The sequence below is a fragment of the Mus pahari genome, chromosome 10 (genome assembly GCF_900095145.1).
Source record: "Mus pahari chromosome 10, PAHARI_EIJ_v1.1, whole genome shotgun sequence".
Classification (NCBI taxonomy): domain Eukaryota; kingdom Metazoa; phylum Chordata; class Mammalia; order Rodentia; family Muridae; genus Mus; species Mus pahari.
Window position 1 is genome coordinate 77,267,080 of NC_034599.1, and position 19,584 is coordinate 77,286,663.

Below are 19,584 nucleotides of genomic sequence, written 5' to 3' on the forward strand. Positions count from 1 at the left end.
TTCTTCAGTGGTATAGCCGCTGGTAAACTGCCAGGATTCCTCTAAGTTACCTCTCACCTATGCTTACTTAAGCAAGTGTAATTCAACTTACTGGGTCATCAAAACAAACTAATACCAAAAGTATAAGAGGAAACAGTTGGACAAATGAAGGGAAAACCTAGAGGGAAGCATCGAAGGACAAAGTGGGATTGGGTGAAAATAATCAAAACAATCACATACATATGGAACTGGCATAATGAGCCATTTTTTTTTTAAAGATTATCATTTGCTAATAAGAGTAAATTTCCAACATACAACTGTTCAAGTTATATATGACATAAAATACAAAACAGTATTCCAGAGTGTCTGTGTCATGCTATGTTGCCACAAAAAAACTGCACAAGCATAATGGTTTTCTCTATAGATACCCAGCATTTGGTGCTACCAGTTACTACTTGCGATGCTTTGATAGGTACACAGTGGTGTTTCACTGTGGCTCCTTGTTAAAGTACTATATGATAAACATGAGAACCTGAACTTGGATCTTCAGCACCAGCCTACAGACTAAATGCCACAGCTTGAGTGCATCCTTACACCCAGTGCTAGGACTTATAGGAGAGCACACACCACACTAGTGAGTCCCTAGAACTCACTGATCAGGTAGCCTGGTCAATCAGTATCAATGAGTTCCAGGTTTGGTCTGTGACCCTGTGCTAAACATAAAGCACAAAGTCACAGACAAAGACACCTGACATCAACAACTAAGCTCCACACATGCATACATAGGTATATTCATGCTCACACAGACAAAAGAACCATGTAAAATTTGAATTGGTCCTCAATTAATATTTAGTGAATCTAATTTGTGACTTTAACACACCACTATCTTGTACCATTTACACAGATCGTTATAGAAAAAAATATTTAAAAATTCATTTTTGGCAGCGATGACTAGCTAATAATACTTGCTTAAAAGAAATCACAAGGCTGAAAAGGTATTTCCAACAGTATCAGTCAAAATGAAAGCAACTGATAATTCTCCTTACCTAGCTACACCAGCCGAGAGCTCAGGCACTACTACCCTTCGACTCCAAGCAACAAGATCTCGCTCTGTGGCTATTTCACTTCTTGGAGCATTGCTGTGCATCTGCCGTACACCTTCGATTTGCCCACTGCGCCTTAATCCTATATTTGGAGGTGAATGTACTTCGGAGGTAGAACTTACTGAGCCTAAATGAGGCGAAAGTCAGGGTGGTTAAGTTCTACTTAGACACTGGCCTCACTTAGCTTATAACCAAAAAAATAAATAAAAAATAAAAAAATAAAAACCTCACATTTTCTTCCACATAAATCAAATAATTTGATATCATTATCAGCAACAAAAAGCACAGGCAAATGCTTAATGAAAACAAAAATGTGGTTATTCAATTGATTAGATAAAGTAATCATTCATAATTATGGAGTATTAAGTTCATGTTCTGCAAATATGAAATCATTACTAAAAAAAAAAAAACAAAAACTTGCCAAGTCTTTCAAGAGTTCACTAAAACAAATATAAGGACATTTATAGCTCACACATTTAACTTTAAACATTAAATATATGACAAGTAAGAGTAATGTACTAAAACTTTGACTCTATGATTTGAAAATGATATATTAAGCTGATTTTTCATGTTTTTCAGATTTACTGTAAGATCATTTTTCCTATATAAATAAAGCAGTGGCTTTCATCCCCACACCAAGGGAATGGTGGTGGTGAACAGAATCCTATTCCTAACGTAACTTAAGGAAATGTTGAAGTCTACACATACTTTTAAAATTCATCTGTAATTCAGAACTTTGTAGTTATTACTCAAAAACAATCACTTTGGCCGCTTGTTTCATTTATGGATGTCCCATTTGTTTAGTCACTTGTCCAGTGCTGGTGATTAAGATGACCTGAGCTTTTAAGTACAATCTCAGCTTACCTCTGTTTGCTCGGCTGGCATTACTAACGCCTGCTTCACCAGCACGCCTCAGGTCCTGCTCCTGCTGCAGCCTTTGAATCATGCTGTCTAGAGGACTGATATCCTGGTTTGCTTGCTGGCTCAACACTTGGTTCAATCCTAGGGAATATTACAGAAAGTACTGGTCAGTCTCACACAAGTTCATAATTAAGCATCAATTTTACTTTGATAAAGATTTAAAATGTCTCCCTGTAAGTGACAGCAAAGAAAAGATACCTTCCATAACACACCTTTAATTCACAGATGTAATGATGAGGAGTGCGTATTTTGTGCTTATCATTATTCAAACATTCATAAACCTTATGGTAAACAATTATGAGCACCATTATAAAATTTAAAAAAAGTACACTCTAAGGTATGTATCTAGGAAATGGCCAAAGGACAGTTACATAAACATTAATTTCTGAAAACTATCACACTGATTCAACAAACTCTTTGTTGTCTACTTTGTGTTTGAGACTATGCAAATATTAGAGATCCAGTAACAAATTGGAAACAGCAAGATCTTTGCCCTCTATCAAATTACCTATCTTGAGTGGGGCAGTAAAACAGTAAACCTGCAGAAAAATGCAGATTTTGAAAGATGTAAAAGTTAGGTGATAAGAAAGGAAAAGAAACTAAAAAACAGATATCCACGGAAAGCTAGAAGTCAGGAGACTTAGTGTGTGAAGACCACGTCAGATCAGTGCTCAGACATGGGGGCTTGGGTGTATTTTAACAACCTACTCATTAACTCCTCCTACGCACGCCAGTCATACAAATACACTTGGCTCACACCTTGGACACGGAAATTTTACCGTAAGGAAACACACAATAAAGTTCTAATTCATTCTTCAAGTATCAACTAAAATGATACTGTGAACATTTCCCAAAATTCCCTTGAAAGAACAGCCTGTTCTCCTCTTTAAGGTCTTTATCAATTTTCTATCTTAGTACTCAAGCAAATATGCACTATAAAACTAAGCTCAGTAAGTATTTTCTCCAATATATTTTCTGTTTTATTTCCTAAATCTAGCATAAATGCAAGCTGATAATGTTCAATCTTGGGACTGGAGAGATAGCTTAAGGCTTGAGGCTTGTGCTGGTCTTGCAAGGATTCCAGCTCAATTCCCAGCATCCACAGCAGGCAACTCACAGCCACCTTTGTTAACTCCAGCTCCTTGGGGATTGGACACAGGAACCACAGACACCAGTCCACTCTCCTACATAAAGATAACTAAAAGTAAAATCAATCTTTTTATGAAACTATTTCCATAAAAATAACAAATGGAATAATTAACATTAGGTATATATGTATGTAAGTAAAAGTCTGATCACTTCAGAATTATAGGGTAGACATGAATTATAAAGAGAATACTCAAAGAATATTCTGAAATTAATTAGTAATAAAGAAAGAGTCAGGCTGTGGTAACATACACCTTCAGCCCCAGCACTGAGAAGGCAGAGGCACGTGGATCTCTGTGGGTTCAAGGCCAGTCTGGTCTACAGGGCTATGTAGAGAAACTCTATTTCAAACCTTTCCTTCTCCCAGAAAAAAGAAAATCTTAAAAAAAAATACCATGTATTATATGAATTATTTTTACAGAAAACTGTAGTTAAAAAGGTAAGTAACATGACTAGGTCACAAAACTAAAAAGTAGAGAAAGACAGAGCTAAAGTCAAATGTCAACAATAACTTCCTAACTCATTGCTAGATCATATTTGACTAATGACTAATAATTTGTTATAGCTTAAGTTTATAATTAAAGAAGTACATTTAGGTATCAATGTAACAAAACTCCATTTAAACCAATTTATTATTAAAATAGCTACATTTAGTTTTACCTTAGCTTTGTAATATTTAGCAAATAAGTTTTCATAAACCTAAATTTACAAACAAATAGTTTGCAATGATGCTAATGTTTTTCATTTAGATTGTGTTTCATTTGGTACTTTTGTACTTCAGAAATCTAAAATAATGATTATTTTGAGGATTTCTGATGAACCACAGTTAGTAACTGCTATCTAGCTCAGCTTCATGCTCTGAAAGCTCAGTCTGACTTTGTAGTACTCTTGAAATCTGTGGAACCTTGCTGGCGGACACAGATGAGTAACAGTGGCTAACGGCCACCTGTGAGTACAACCGGCTATTTCTGCTTCTTTCTGAGCCACAGGAACACGTGCAACCCACATGCAACTGCTCCACCCCTCTCCACTCACCACACTATCATGGATGCGACCCTGAGAAGTTAGAAGCCTTAAGGTAATTATTTCCTGTTTATGTTGCTACTGCTGGGTATTTTTCAGGGAGGATAAAGGTATCTAGCACTAACTCTAAAAGCAGGAACAAAGTCAGAAATAAAGTAAATATCTCTATGACACAACTGTAAAATTTATGTTTCATAAATGTTTAGTATGCAATGATTAAGTATCTATTAAAGCTTCTTATAAGCTATAAAATGGAAGAAAAGTAACAACTAACAACTACAGTAACACTGAAGAAAAAAAGTCTTTTCCTTAATTTTCTGTACCTAAAACCCCTGGTAAGGAAACGATTTTGAGACCTGGGAAAAATCTGATCTTGCCAATTGTACTCCAAGAGAACTTAAATTTTAATCCCATGAATGGTACTCCTCTAAAAGTGAAACTTCTAGAATTTGAATATATGACTACTTGTCGGCTGAATATATGACTACTATTCTTGACTCCTCTGACTATGCTAAATATTAGCTTTACATATTAGATTATACTATATGTGGTAGTGGAAACTATTCTCCTTACCATCCATGCATGCTGGACATGTCTAATTTAAGGACCAGCACTTTTTACCTATATGTCCAACTGTATTCCAATTTTACACCCAGTTGTATAGCATGCTATAACACAACATTTGATTCTTCGGTTTTATAGAACCCTAAACCCATTGTTCACTCAGCACACAATCTATTCAGAAGTCTTCACAAATATTTTTTACTCTAAAATATCATCCCTAATGACAAAACTGGTTTAATCTTTACAAGTTCATTATTATCTTCAGTTAGTAAGTCAGTCTGCACTATACTTTTTGAATATGGTAAGAAGAGTCTATACACCTTGTCGACATTTTAACAACTATTCAATAATCAACTTACTTGACTTCAATATTCCATGACTTCATGGAAACAGCTTACTATATTTTTTTTCACTCCTATCTTATCAAAAATCTTTAAAAGTTGATTGCTTCTAGCCACGAGTGCTACCTACCACATGCTTTAATCCTAGCCCTCAGCAGGCAGAAGTAGAGAGAGCTCTGTGAATTTGAGAGCAGTTTGGACGATCATATTGAGTTCCAGGCCAGGTGGCCCTATACAGTAAGATCTTGTCTCAAATTTAAAAAGTAAAAGTTGATCTTTTCTTAAAATACAGTCCAGCATGAAGTCAATCTAGCTTAGGTTTTTGTTTTTTTTTTTAACTATTATTAACTTTACTAACATCAATCACAATCATGTATTTGTTTATAATAAATTAACCTTTGTAACTAAGATTTTGAGAGCATCGACCAAATTTCCTACTGAATTGGCTTTACAGATCAGAAGGTTTTTAATAAATGTTGCTAAATGAATAAATGAAGTAAAAAGGTAATCCTATTAATTCCTTGAGGCTAGACAATGGTAAGAACCAAAATTATTAATTCAAATTTCCAATGTTTTAATTATCTTGCAATTTATATTTATTTATTGGAAAATGTTCCATTTGCTCAAAACAAAGATGTAAACAACTTTTAAAATCTGTGAGAAACTTGACTCCTGTGAAAATCGAGGCATACCTGAAGAAGTGACTCCCATCTGAGGAATGAGCTGTTCCTCCCTGCAGTTTTCACGACCAGGGACCAATCGCTGGTACCTTGATGGATGAGGATTTCCATCAACATCAACCAGAAAAGGGGGAGGCATGAGATGAGGTGCCTGCTGCGTCTGCTCATCTAATACAAAATTGTTGGCATCACGGATAAGAGGCCGATAATCACTATGAAAAAACATCTGATCTGCTATCTGTAAAAAGAAAGGTCCATAAAATACTGGAAAAATAAAATTTATCATGAAAAAATTGCTTAAATTTCTTTAAAAAAGCCAAACACTGTGCCAAAAGTTATGGTACACTTACTTGAAGAACTGTATGAAACTAGGATTTAGTTTGAACATGTATTATGTATTTAATTCCCAGAATTAAAAGGATTCAAGGAACCAAAAAATCTTCTACTTAATTAATTTTAAGCACTTCACTACACTACCTTCATTGCTTATCAAACGAAAACCTGATGCTTTTGTTTTCTCTGTAAACAAGCCATAGGCATTTTTTTAAAAGTTTCAATGTGCCGGGCGGCGGTGGCGTACACCTTTAATCCCAGCACTTGGGAGGCAGAGGCAGGCAAATTTCTGAGTTCGAGGCCAGCCTGGTCTACAAACTGAGTTCCAGGACAGCCAGGGCTACACAGAGAAACCCTGTCTCGAAACCCCCCCCCCAAATAAATAAATAAATAAAGTTTCAATGTAAATGTTAAGTAAAATTACATCTAGGCATAAAACATTCAAAGGTACTTTTACTTTCAGATAATACACTCTATTCTAAATGATTAGGCTTGTTGTATTTGAGAGGAATTGAACATAGAATCCCAAGCATTCCAAACATGTGATATAACATTGAGCTATACTTAAGATTTATGAAATATTAATTATAGAATATTAATATAAAAGCAAGCAGTCTCTAGAGTATTTGTGATAATGTAAAATTATTATGAATTGAACCCTCATATAACTTAAAATTTTCTTTGATCAATTTTCAATACATTAAAAGATGAATTAATTATTCATCCTACTACAGAGAAAACATTTAAGTATTTTAAAAAATAGTCCTAAAGAATCTTTAGTAACAAAAACTTTAGCAGTTCAAGAATCATGTGAAAAATAAGGCTATTTTATACTACATAAGTGTATATTACCTGTGTAAATATAACATTTCATATAAGTTGAAATATCCTTTTATGGGTATTAACTTCTATTCAAGGAAATTTATCACAAGTTACAAACGAAAATCTAGATTGTTCTAATAGGATATGTAAAAAGTTGCTCCTTTTGAACTAATTACAATTTAATTATAGAAAAGACTTTATACATGTTTTTGTTACACTGCTTTCTAAAAACAAATCTCCAGGGTGTATAAGACAGGACTCCTTGCCGGGCGTGGTAGCGCACGCCTTTAATCCCAGCACTCGGGAGGCACAGGCAGGCGGATTTCTGAGTTCGAGGCCAGCCTGGTCTACAGAGTGAGTTCCAGGACAGTCAGGGCTACACAGAGAAACCCTGTCTCGAAAAACCAAAATAAAAAAAAGAAAGACAGGACTCCTTGAGCTGATATTAAAAATCATTTTTAATTATGTATAGGGGTGTAGGGGTGTGTGGGTGTGTGTGTGTGTGTGTGTGTGTGTGTGTGTGTGTGTGTGGGTGTGTGTGTAAGGGTATGTACATGTGAGTGCTCGTGCTTATCGAATCCCCTGGAGCAGGAATTAATAGTTTTGGCCTGCTTGCCTGCCCTGAGTGCTGAAAACCAAACTCTGGTCCTCTCAAAGAATAGCAAGTACTCTTAGCCACTGAGTATCCACCTCTTCAGCCCCAAGTTGTCTACTTTTAACAATATGCATACTCACCCACTCCTATGTAAAACATATAACCCCAGACACCCATGTATTTAAGAAACAGGAAAATATGCCATACACTACCTTGTCATACTTGCTACTGGACCCAAAACCAAAAATTAAAAGATGTCCATGAGAGTCTGTACATGCAAAGTGCTGACCATCAGGGGAGCATTTGCAGTCAAACACTGCACCATGTCCTTGTCCTTCAATCTGAAACACATTTAACCAAAAATCAGAAAACTACCATTAAAATATAAAGAAGCGGTACTACTGTTAACTAGAATTTTATGATGGAAAGATTTAAAAGTATGCAAACATCCTGATAGAGGGAAGATTAATTATAATAAGCAGAGTACAATAAAATTTGTGCAAATTCATGAAAAATGCCAAATTAACAACAATAAAAAACCAAGAACCCAGTCACAGACCAGACAAAACTCAGAAAATAAAAATGCACAGATTTCTCCTCCCACCCAGAGAATCTACCCAGATTAAAACATAACTGAACCATACATTCCATCTATTTCCATTCATTGCTGCCCTTTCTGTAAAGGCTAAGAACATAGAGCAAAGGTAGCATTTTTTTTTTCTTTTTTTGGTAACACTCAAGAGTTGTAGCAAGAGATCACTCCTTACAAGACACTTAAATTTTATTCTTTTTGGTTTTAAAAAAAAAATTCCCTGGTGGTCTGAATCATCTTCTAATGGTGAATTTTAAAGGTTAAAGAAAAGGGTTTTTTTACCTGATAATTGTTTTCTGTTTTCCAGTTCCATTAATCCAGAACGAATGGGTTTCTCCCTGCAACCTGTCAATCAAACAGAGGTGGCCAATCACCACTCTGATTTTTTTTTGCTCTCAGTGCTTCTTCAGACTATGTTCCAGTTGAAAACTTCTTTAGCAGTATTCTGAAAGAGGTAACAATTCTACCCTATCTAAAGCACATCTAGGGACTGATTTTCTGAAACAACTAAAATCGGGAGTTGACTCCCAAACAGTAATAACTAAGGATGATTTTCAACAACTGTGATTGGATTTCTGGATTAGCAGAATCGGAACACACACATTATCAGGTAAGAAATACCTCCTTTCTGTTCCGGTATCCACTGATCTAGAACAAACTGAACTTAATTGGTTACATCCTAGGAAATGCTTGGAAAGAAAGAAGTAACTTTTGAGTATTAAAAATTTGGCAGAAGGCAGTTGTTCATGAAACACAGGAATTAAAATGCAGAAGAGTCATACTAATCTCTCAAGAAAAATAAGTACTTCAGTCAAAAGAGAAACACCAATCTAAATTCCGGCACATAGGATGACCTCAAAAAGACAGCTCAACTTGCCTTTGGATCACTGAAGTTACATATATATATATATATATATATATATATAATCTTATTAATGATGTCCCAGATGCTGGTTTAACAGAGAAGAAAGCAGCTTGCCTCAAAATTATTAAAGAAAACAAGGAAGCTTTTCTAATAACTTACCAGATAAGATAAATGATTCATTAGTGAACTAGGATAATTTCTTGGGCATAAAGGAACTTGAAAGTAAGATAGCAAAGGAAGGGACCACTTTAAAACAGCTCAAAAATCAAAGGTCAGAACTACGTTCTCCCCATGTAGTTTAGGACATAAGTCAAATATGAACTATTTGACTACAGAACTAAAAGACTGTAAGTACAAATGCCAGGATTCACATTTTAAATGTTCAGTACTTTTATAAGAAAATAAATGCTACACAAAATTATATATGTAAAAAAAATTTTATCTCTAAAAGAATTTTACATGAAAACTTTAGGAAATTATCTGGGCCAGGAATAAGATGTTTTAGTCCTCAGTTCACTCAAAATCTTCATTGGAAAAAAAAAAAAAAAGACAAAGACTTTATAACTACTTCTAGAACTACACTTTTCTGTAAGTCCACTGAGGAAGGGGTGTGAACAAAGTTACACTTAGTGATGACAAAGGAAAGCTGACAGAGCTTCCTGGCATCCTCTCTTAGAAATCCCGCACTGCATTTAATTTGGAGAAAGGAGTGGGGTGGGGTATTCAAGTTCTCATGCATGATGTCTATCAGTGTATTCATATATACAGTTAGGAGATTTCCAAAAGAATTTTGTTGAAATGAACTTAAAAACCTCTAAAACAATAATCATGCATTATCTCTGTGTCCTACGTAACATAGAATCTGAAAAGCCATTGAGACCAGGCACTTGGCAAAGTGGTCACTGCAAGAAGGCCGGTACAGCCTAATGTGATAAGCTGTAATATGAATTGGATTAGAGATCCATAGATATTAGACATGAGAAAGCAGTGTTATTTGCCAAAGGGAGCTATGACCAGGGAGTTTGCACTAGCTCCAGAGGGAGAAGTGTATTACAGTCAGCAAAGCTGAAAGAACAGAACCATCTAAGCTCTTCGACATGAGAGACATGGAGCTATAAAATTTGGAATCTGCCCTGCTTGGTTTGGGTCTTAATTTAGTCCAGTATTTCCTCACTATGTCCTGATTCCTTCTTTTGGGATGGTAATGTATATTTTGTGTTGCTTTAGTTAAAAGTATACAATTTGCTTTTTTATTTTACATTGCATCTTGAGTATCATGAGACTTTGGGCTTTTAAACAGCCTTGAAAATGGAAGACACTGAGATTCTCAAGTTGGACAAAATTCATTTTGTATTATGATGTGGAAACAAGTCTATAGTGGTCAGAAAATGGAATGAGGTAACCTAAATGAGAATAAAATCCACAGGCTCATATTTGAATATGAGGTCTCCAAAGCCAATGCTACCCCAGACAGTGTGTCTCCCTCTGCCTTGTGCTTGTGGATCCTATGGAAGCTTTCACCTTCTGTTCTAGCATCATTCCTACCTGCCTGTTGCCTAGCTCCTGCCATGATGGTCATTAACTCTGCCCCTAAAACTCCAAGTCATCACTAACCACTGTCTTTTTTAAGTTGCCTAGCTCATGGTCTTTAATCACAGAAAAAAAAAAAAAAAAGCAACTAAAAGACTGACTACCCTAGTTGCTTCTATTTTATAATGTATATTATGACTGACGAACTCAACCAGAAAAAAGTTATTTTCTCTGAAAAGAATTGTCTTTTAAACCAGTCAAGGGATTTATAAGACTTTAAATATACATGTGTAATTAGGAAGCAATGAATCTTACTTAAGGAAAACAAAACACTATATTTGTATAAAAAAAATATGTGCAGAAAAATATATAAGGTATATGTTCTACCTAAAAATAAGTCAACATAAAATTTAATAATGCATGATTTATTTATTTCATGTTATAATAAAATAGTCACACAAAACAGAGTAATAATGACAAAAATTTAAAGTAAGTAAGAATTCTTCTAGATGAACTACTCCTCTAGTATGCTATTATACATTTTGGGGACATGTATAAAGACTATTTAACAAAACCCATTCGCACTAAACAACAGTAAAGAACAGCTAAGATAATACATAAAATAGTATTAGCCAAGAATGGCAAAAATTTCAAAAGAAGTCAATAAAAAAAGGTAATATTTTAGCAATTACTATATTTCGCTTTTTTAAGACAGAAGATGAAGCTATTATAACAGTATCTCTATTAGAAAATTCTGTGACTATGTCCTGGAAGTTTTTAGGAAATGAGTGTCAAACTCCTGTTACAAGAGGTAAAGACAAGTAAATAAACATCTCTTGTCCGTGTAAAAGCGAAGAGCACTAAAACAGTCATTTAGAACCCTACTCAGATCTAATGTCATGATGTGCCTCAAGAGTTATTCAGAGACCTAGATAAATGTGGATTTGATTTATATCAAAAGAACCAAAGTGGAGCCTAAAACTATAACATCTAATTATGTCAATTGGCCAGACTGACTGGCATGGAAAATAGGCACTTGTAGAAGACATCAAAAGAAACACAAAGATGAAGGATGGGAAGGAAATTATGCAGAATCACCGTGTTAAAGAAGTATGTCAACTCTATATCCAAGGCTACTTTGTTTTTCCCATCTTTAAAATTTTCTTATTCTTTAACTATTCCACATAGTTGGAAGGGAACAGAGCTATAAAACATTCCAAATGAATCGAACAACAGGGAGTATTTGTACTTAGCAAAGCCTCCTTGGTGCATAAAGCTCCAGTGGAGTTAGGCAACACTAGAAAAGTAAAAAAGAATGCATACGATATGGCTGAGATCAATCAATGGGAAGAGGCTTGATGTCAAGCCAGATGACCAAAGTTCAATCCCTAAGATCAGCATTGTGGAAGATTAAGAATCAAATTCACAAAGCTACACTTATACACCTACACTATACCCCCCCACACACACACACAGTAAAGACCAGTTTAAAAAACATTATCCAATATACTGAACATACAATACCTTCCAATCATTCCTTTAGCTTAAACAAAGATAATCTGTTAACATTCTCCATATTCTAGTCCCCTAGTAAACTTCAAAGTATGTTAAAAGGTTGTCACTGATTTAAATATTAAAATTCCTTAATTTATGCTAAGATCAATACATATGAACAAAAGATAGCAATTGAAAAGAAATTCTACATCTAAGACAACACTGCAATGCCTGCTGGGATAAACTAGTAAGCCAAGCTACTACATAAAATAGAAATTATATTAACACTGATTGTTAAAGAATCGGCTTTATCAAAGTAAAAATAAGTCAGCTTCAAATATACTGGAATTCTGTGAGATCTTATTCTCTTCCCAAATCTTTGAAAATGAAATAGTGGCTGTCAAAAACACCACAGAGATTTTGATTTCTTTTCTTTTCCACAGAGAGTTTCTGAAAGTTTACTTCTAAACTCTCTATCCTACCCTCTACCTAAATGAAGAAACAATTCCAGATGGCACAACTCTAGCCTTTCTGTTCTGAACTTCTAGAGCCTAAAAGTCCAAATGCTGGCTGGACATTTCCATAGCAAGAAGTCTACCACAAGAAACAAACATGAACTTAAAAAAAAGAAAATGTTCTCTTTACCCTCATTAACTTCAATTAACTCAGACTGAACTGCTGAATACGTGTAATGACTCTTTACTCCTTTTCATTCCCTCTATCAGAAAACAAGTGTTACATATACATTTTTTCATTCATAAATTTCCTACCTACCCATATAATTTTCATCTTTAAATAACTAAAGTAGTCCTTCTTAAGTCTACCTAATTTTATACTTGAAATATGACTTCTAAACCACAAAACTATCACTGCCTTGGCTATTAGGCTGTAGTTAAGGAAACCAACACAGTATTTCAGTGTCCACTCACAAGATTATCTCAGACTATTGCGAATCTCCCTCAGCCTGTGTTTTTACCACACTATATATTACAATCTATTAAAAACTTCCTACATTATTTTATCAACATTTGTTTTGTTTATATTGTTACTCTTATTATTCTTTCTGATTAACTCTATTTACTTTTCACATAGAATTTCAATATAATTTTTAAAAATAAGAAAAAACATGGATCAGACAGCCTGAACTGACTGACAACTATGTATTCAGATATAGTAACTTTGTTATAATTTGTCATGTTTCTATTTGATATAAATATTTGTGATTTCAAGCATGTTTTAGTTCTTCAAGTTAACTGTGAGGTTGCTAAAGACAGCCATGTCTTTTTCAGTTTTGGATGTTGATGTTTTATAATCAGAAAATATACAACCAAGTATTTGGTAATCATATTGCCTTCAATTTCATTGTTATATCCTATACATAAATTATATACTTTTCCTTATAAATTATCAAATTTCAAATGCCTGGAAGTAATGGTTAGCTGATTATCAAAAAAAAAAAAAAATACTGTGTAAGTTGCTAAACAGTAACTAGTATTTATGCCAACAAATGAAAGAGATGAAAGAAAATCTAAAGAACTTGGGAAACTTGAAAATAACAATAGTTACATACACTAAGAAAAGTGGAGGAAACTGAAACAAAGACTATAAGCATTCAGAATATTTTAAACAAAGAGATTATAGATATGAGATACTATCTTATTAGACATTAAGAAGAAATAGAGAATGAAGGATGTTGTGAGCATACTTGATATCCCAATTCCCAAGTGGTAGCATGGTAAACTATAGCTATTTTCAGTCTTTCTCTTTCCTAAATACATACAACTACAATTACCTAAACAAGGTCACACTGAGAACATGCTAATGTCAGAAGTATGCATTGACAAAAATTCTGAGTGGTTTATTGGCAGCCTCTACTCATTTGAAATGTTGCAAGGAGAAATACATTGTTCTGGATTAGTGGACACTGGAACATTTTTAAAAGCCTCTTAAGTAAAGAAATGTTAAGAGAACAATCATAAAAAATAAAGAAAACATTTATTAAATAAAAGCTCTTATTTGGAATTTACCCATGAAACAACAAAAGCAATGCAGATCAAACTCAGTAAAAAACAAAAAACATTTGCTAATGAGACATATTTTTTTTCCAATTAAAAGCAAAACCAGGTAAGAAGCAACAAACTACAGCTTTAAGTATCCTGACAAAAATAAAAGAATATGAAGTAAAAAATATGTAGTAACAGTGAAAACTATAAAGGTATGAACAGCAAAGGAGATAAAGCAAAAGCAGCAAAGTTACAAGAAAAATCTAACAGGCACCACTGTGAACACTGTTAGGTTAGTATATATACTCACACATACACATACGTATCCTATATTTTTAATATATGCTAGTACTAAGAAATACGGAAGTGAAGAAATTTTAATCTTGAAAATTAAAATCCATTTATAAATTTGTTAATTCTAAGTATAATCTATGGTAATTTAGTGGTGGAAAAGGGGGACCAAACATTTAAATTAACACCTAAAACTTTAAGAGAACTTCAAATCTACTTTATTTTTTCTAAGACTGGGAATAACATAATGTCATAAATTTTAGTATGCAAAGCATATAGCACATATTTTCTATTTCTATAAACAATCTAAATGTCTTCAGCACTTAACTGGCATTAATACACTGTAGTTTCATAAAATATTCACTAAAACAAAGCTACAATGATGCTTTCTTCATGCCAATGTCAAGGAAAATCAGTAGGTTTGCTAAACAATACACACTGTGTGCTTCATAAACTAGCCAAATACACAGCACTTTTGCTGATTACTGAGGCTATGCAAGGACTATTTAACTCAAAGCCTTAAGTACTCACATGGTTTTAAAACTTACTAGACAAGAATAAAATACAAGGCCTAGAAACTCAGCATTCTTTTAAAGAACAATGTCTTCCCGTGTTAATAATTCTCTATAATAATCTCTTTAGCTTCATTCTTCCCTAGAAGAGGACGAGACAGATAAATGGGAGGGCAGTGAGGGAGGAGAGGTTCCCCAATGCAATGAGATGAGTGTGTTAGCCATTTCCAGGCATATCATTTACTATAATCTTGTACATCTCATAATTAACAGAAACACACTCAGAGCCTGACTCCTAAATGCTCTTGTCATTCAAGTCCTCTGCAAAGAGGAATGGCAATAAAAACAAGACAAGTTACCCCATTATTTTTTTTTTATGAAATACTATTAGCAAGCTGAGAATTCAGTTAGAGAATTTTGAAATGAAATCAATTAGAAATTTTTATTTAAGCATAAAAGAAACTGAATTCTCAATAGCAAACCTTTTGTTTTGTTTACAAAGTTAATAGTCAGAAAACAAAGCAAAAGAACTTTTTTTAAAAGGTCTTAGTTTTAATACAGAAAAGAACACTTACAAGAATGCTGACTATTGGTATTTATTAAAATACTGTCTCTAAATATACCTACTTAAATTCTATTATAATATGACTATCTCAAACACATGCGTTTAAAAATTCAACTTTTCACAGGAAAAAAACTTTAACAATACAGGATTTTAATTACTTAAGATTTTAACAACAGAATTCTAATTTTCCTAATTGGTAAGGTAGAAAAAATGCTGAGTAATCCATCATAAAATTGAATTATAAATTAATTCTACTATCTTTTAAAACTCTAAGTTTAGGAATGAATCTGATTATTCAGAAACCAGAGTCTAATGGACTGGGGCGGGGTGGAGGTGCTGTAGTGACAGGACTGAGTCCAGTACCTTGTGGGTATTAGGAAAGCTTTTCCTTCAACACCTAGCCTCAGCCCTAAACATATATTTTTAAGTTCTTATATATTTTAAGAATTAATTCAATTAAAGGCATACTTTCTTTCCTCTTTTCTGGCTGTCAGCCCAATGGTGAATTTACTTACTCATTTTATAGGCTTCAATTTTTTAAATTCCTCAAAGTAATATTAATTATATAAGCATTCACAGATTTTAAGGCTAAATTAAAATATTTGAGGATCATTCATCATTCTTAAATTCTATAAAGGATGACTAGACATGCCATATAATGCTCAAAAATATTTACTAAATTTAATATAAATTAGGATAATAAGTACAACAATATCAGAGATTGCATTTGGATTCATCAAAGCTTTGTGATATTTAACAGCTCTGATTAGTTACACTAAACCAAATAGCTAACCTGAAGCTGAACAATGACCAGTAAGAGAGACCATCAGTTTCTATTTCATCCTAAAGTTATTTTTAATTTCTTAGTAGCAGTGCTGGATGCTTTTTCTACCATATGTCCATTAAAAAAAAAAAAAAAAAAAAGGCAATGTAGTGAACAGAGGGAAAAAGTTTGGCAATCACAAAGATCACAGAAGAGCCACTCAGAATTATATCACTGTTAAATTGTTATTCCTAGACATATCACTAACTGGGTCTAACTGGTAGTTGCTATACAATGTTACTAAAATTCTCAGCTACCACCCTGAATACATTTAGCATTAAGAAGACATTAGTAATAGTCTTAATTTAAAAATAAAAAAAATAAACCATGAAATTTTCTACTCTGTGACCAAAGCAAAGCTAGCCAAAGCACTTTAGTTTTGTAATGAACACCTTCTTCTTGAAACCAGCAATAAAAACTTACTCTTAAAAAAGATATTCATAAAGATACAACTTTGTAGAGTTTGCTAAGTACATTGAAATCTATTAAGTCATTTAAAATTTGAAACCACTAAAACCTTTTAAAAAATAAAGGTTATACCTTATTATAACTTGTTTTTAATGAGACAAAAGATTGAGCATACTTTTCTGTATCAAGAATAATTGTTTTATTTATTTGTTTTTCTCAATTTGAAGATATTAATGATTACAAAAAAAATAAAGTCAGCCTTTAGAGGTTTTACTATTTATTATATATATTATATATTATATATAATATATATATATATTATATTATATTATATTATAAACCTTAAATAAGACAAAATTATTTTCTTTTCTTTCCTTCTGTTAAAAATTGTGATCTCAAATAACCAAGGCTGGCCTGGAACTCATTATGTAGCCAAAATGACCTTCAACTCTTGATCCTCTTGATTCTATCTTCCAAGTGTGGGGTACCACACACTGACTCAAAAATAATTTTCATAGTAATTAAGGAATTTTTACAGTGAGATGTCCGGTTATATACCTAATTTATAACAGCAGGACCAGAATATCAATAAAGCTAAACGTGCTGTAATGTTCAGATCTGCAGAAATGGTAAAATGTTGATGTTCCAAACTTACCTGATGAAAGAAAATTCAGAATCTATGTTTAACTGACTATAAATTACTCATTTCTATTGCAGTGTAAGAATGTTCTTTTGAAATATAAATTCCTAAGTGAAACCACTAATGCACATATAGTCACAATTAAGTATTAACTGGGAAATGATCATCTTCCATATTCAACAGATGTTTAGAAAAGAGCAATCCAGAAATATGAAGATAGAAAAGAGAAAAAAAAACTTTACTGCATTTGTAAATTTGCTTTAAAAAAATAACTCTACATCATCACAAAGGAAATCCATTCATCACTAACATCTAACTCATGTAATCATTTTTCATAAAAATGGGAATTAAACAATTCTCATTTCTTACCTTCTGTACATTAAGCAACATCCATGGCAAAAGCCAAAGTTAATCACTTCACTAACAAACCTTTTTATTCTTATAACCAATCAAGAACAATACTCAGTGTCATTCAATCTCTTTATAAACATTTAATCTCACAAATGCCTTCGGGAGTTGGCATGCATGTACGGACGGCCTCAAAAATCAAACAGTACAGGCCTTGCATACACTGAGCAAGTACTACCACCAGACTATATTCTCAGCCTGAAAATGACTGAACTTAAAAAATAATTCTAATTTTTGTGTTAATTTGCTAATTATACCATCTTATGACTTGTTGAAAACTTCTGTTTTACAAAAGTAAACAGTAAAGCTATGTTGTCTTCTTTCCTCTTGTTGAATGAGAACAGATACAGAGGAAGTAGTTTTTTGTTTTTTGTTTTTTTTTGTTTTTTTTTTTGTTTTAGGAAGTAGTTTTTTAATGTGACGATAAAATGGAGTATTTAAGGACCCTTTTATTTCATACACTGATCAAAGAGGAGGGCAGATACCACTTAATAAGCTGTATAAATAATCAAACCAATGCTAACTCAAATGCTCAACAAAAATATGCCAAAGGAACATAGGAACACAAGCAAGGAGGCAAAAGGCATTGAGCCAGAGTAAACATCCACTATGCTATTGGTTTCAGTGACGTTAGGAACTACCTCATTCCTTGACTTCAGTTTTGACACTGATGTACTCAAAATATGTTCTACAAAAACAAAATATAAAAAAGTGCCAACAAAACGCAACATAAAGACACTATCTTCCCTACAGCTTCATTTACATAACTTCACTGCTAAAAATAAACGAAGTAAAACTAAGCCAGGCATCACAATATACTCAGAACAAATAATTCCTTATTGATAGATATTTAAAATCATAATAAGGTATGGAAGTTAAAATGGATTTCACTTGTGATATGCAGAGCCCTTCTGTCAAAAATATTCCAAGTCATTAACAGGTATTAAACAGAAAATATAATTACCATATTGAAATAAGATCGAACTTTGACTCCTCTTGCTAGATCCCACACTATCACATTTCCATCATGGCCAGCAGAGAAGAGAACTCTAGGATCAAATGGGTGTGGCTCAAGAACGAACACCTCATCTTCATGACCCTGAAATATTTTGAAGTAACAAAGCATTTATACATACTTAAAATTACACAAGAGAATGGCAATGGTTCTAGAAACCAAGTAGTAAGAATTATTAAACTGCAAAAATTTCAATGTCTAAACAATAGACTACTAATAACACTATTACTTAGGCATTATTAGTAATACTCAAGAATACAAGTATTGTACTCCTATACAACAAACACAGAAAGCATTTATGATGCATTTCCAAGTCAATCCTATTTGCATTTTTAAATTATCCCCAGTTTCCTATCAAGTCTGGTTATCAAAAAAAGCAAGGGGTTTTAAACATACTAGTTTATATTATTTTATTTAGACTATATTCTACAATTTTATTTTGACTATATTATATATTCAATCCCAGTAATATTAAAAGTAACCAAGAGGTTTTAATCATACTTATTTACTTATTTAGACTACACTCTACAGTCAGCCTCAGCAGTACTCAAAGTTTGGGTTTTGTTTCTCACCATTAGAACATGAATCAGTTGACCAGTATAAGAATTCCAAACTTTCAGAGTCATGTTATTAACTGCAGTTATAACTGTGTTGTCATGTCGATCCCAAGCTACCATAGTTACTTTCATTTTTGTGATTTTGTCTTCTATGCCTTGAAGATTTTGGCTGAAAAGGAAAAGTTTATTTGTTTATGCCGAGATTATTAAAATACAAGACAAAGATTAAATCTGCTTTCATTCGTTTATATTTGTTGACATGAATAGTTATCATTGTAATTGAAAACAGCTGAAATGACACAATAGCAGAGGCTATGGCATGGAGTCAGAAAAACCAACATTTCTAGGGGTTTTGTATCCATAAGCCCTTATGA

The 19,584-nt window shown here is 33.2% G+C and overlaps 1 protein-coding gene across 2 annotated transcripts in view; it reads right to left on the minus strand.

Moving 5' to 3' along the window:
- Phip (pleckstrin homology domain interacting protein) overlaps nucleotides 1-19,584 on the minus strand; it is a 107,371-nt gene that overhangs the window by 37,430 nt on the left and 50,357 nt on the right. For both annotated transcript variants that reach the window (XM_021206705.2, XM_029543296.1), the window contains 6 exons: nucleotides 19,226-19,379; nucleotides 18,603-18,737; nucleotides 7,720-7,848; nucleotides 5,770-5,995; nucleotides 1,947-2,084; nucleotides 1,026-1,209 (listed from right to left, as the gene is read on the minus strand). In XM_021206705.2, the coding sequence (XP_021062364.1) occupies nucleotides 1,026-1,209; nucleotides 1,947-2,084; nucleotides 5,770-5,995; nucleotides 7,720-7,848; nucleotides 18,603-18,737; nucleotides 19,226-19,379 (966 nt within the window). The remainder of the gene's footprint in view (nucleotides 1-1,025; nucleotides 1,210-1,946; nucleotides 2,085-5,769; nucleotides 5,996-7,719; nucleotides 7,849-18,602; nucleotides 18,738-19,225; nucleotides 19,380-19,584) is intronic.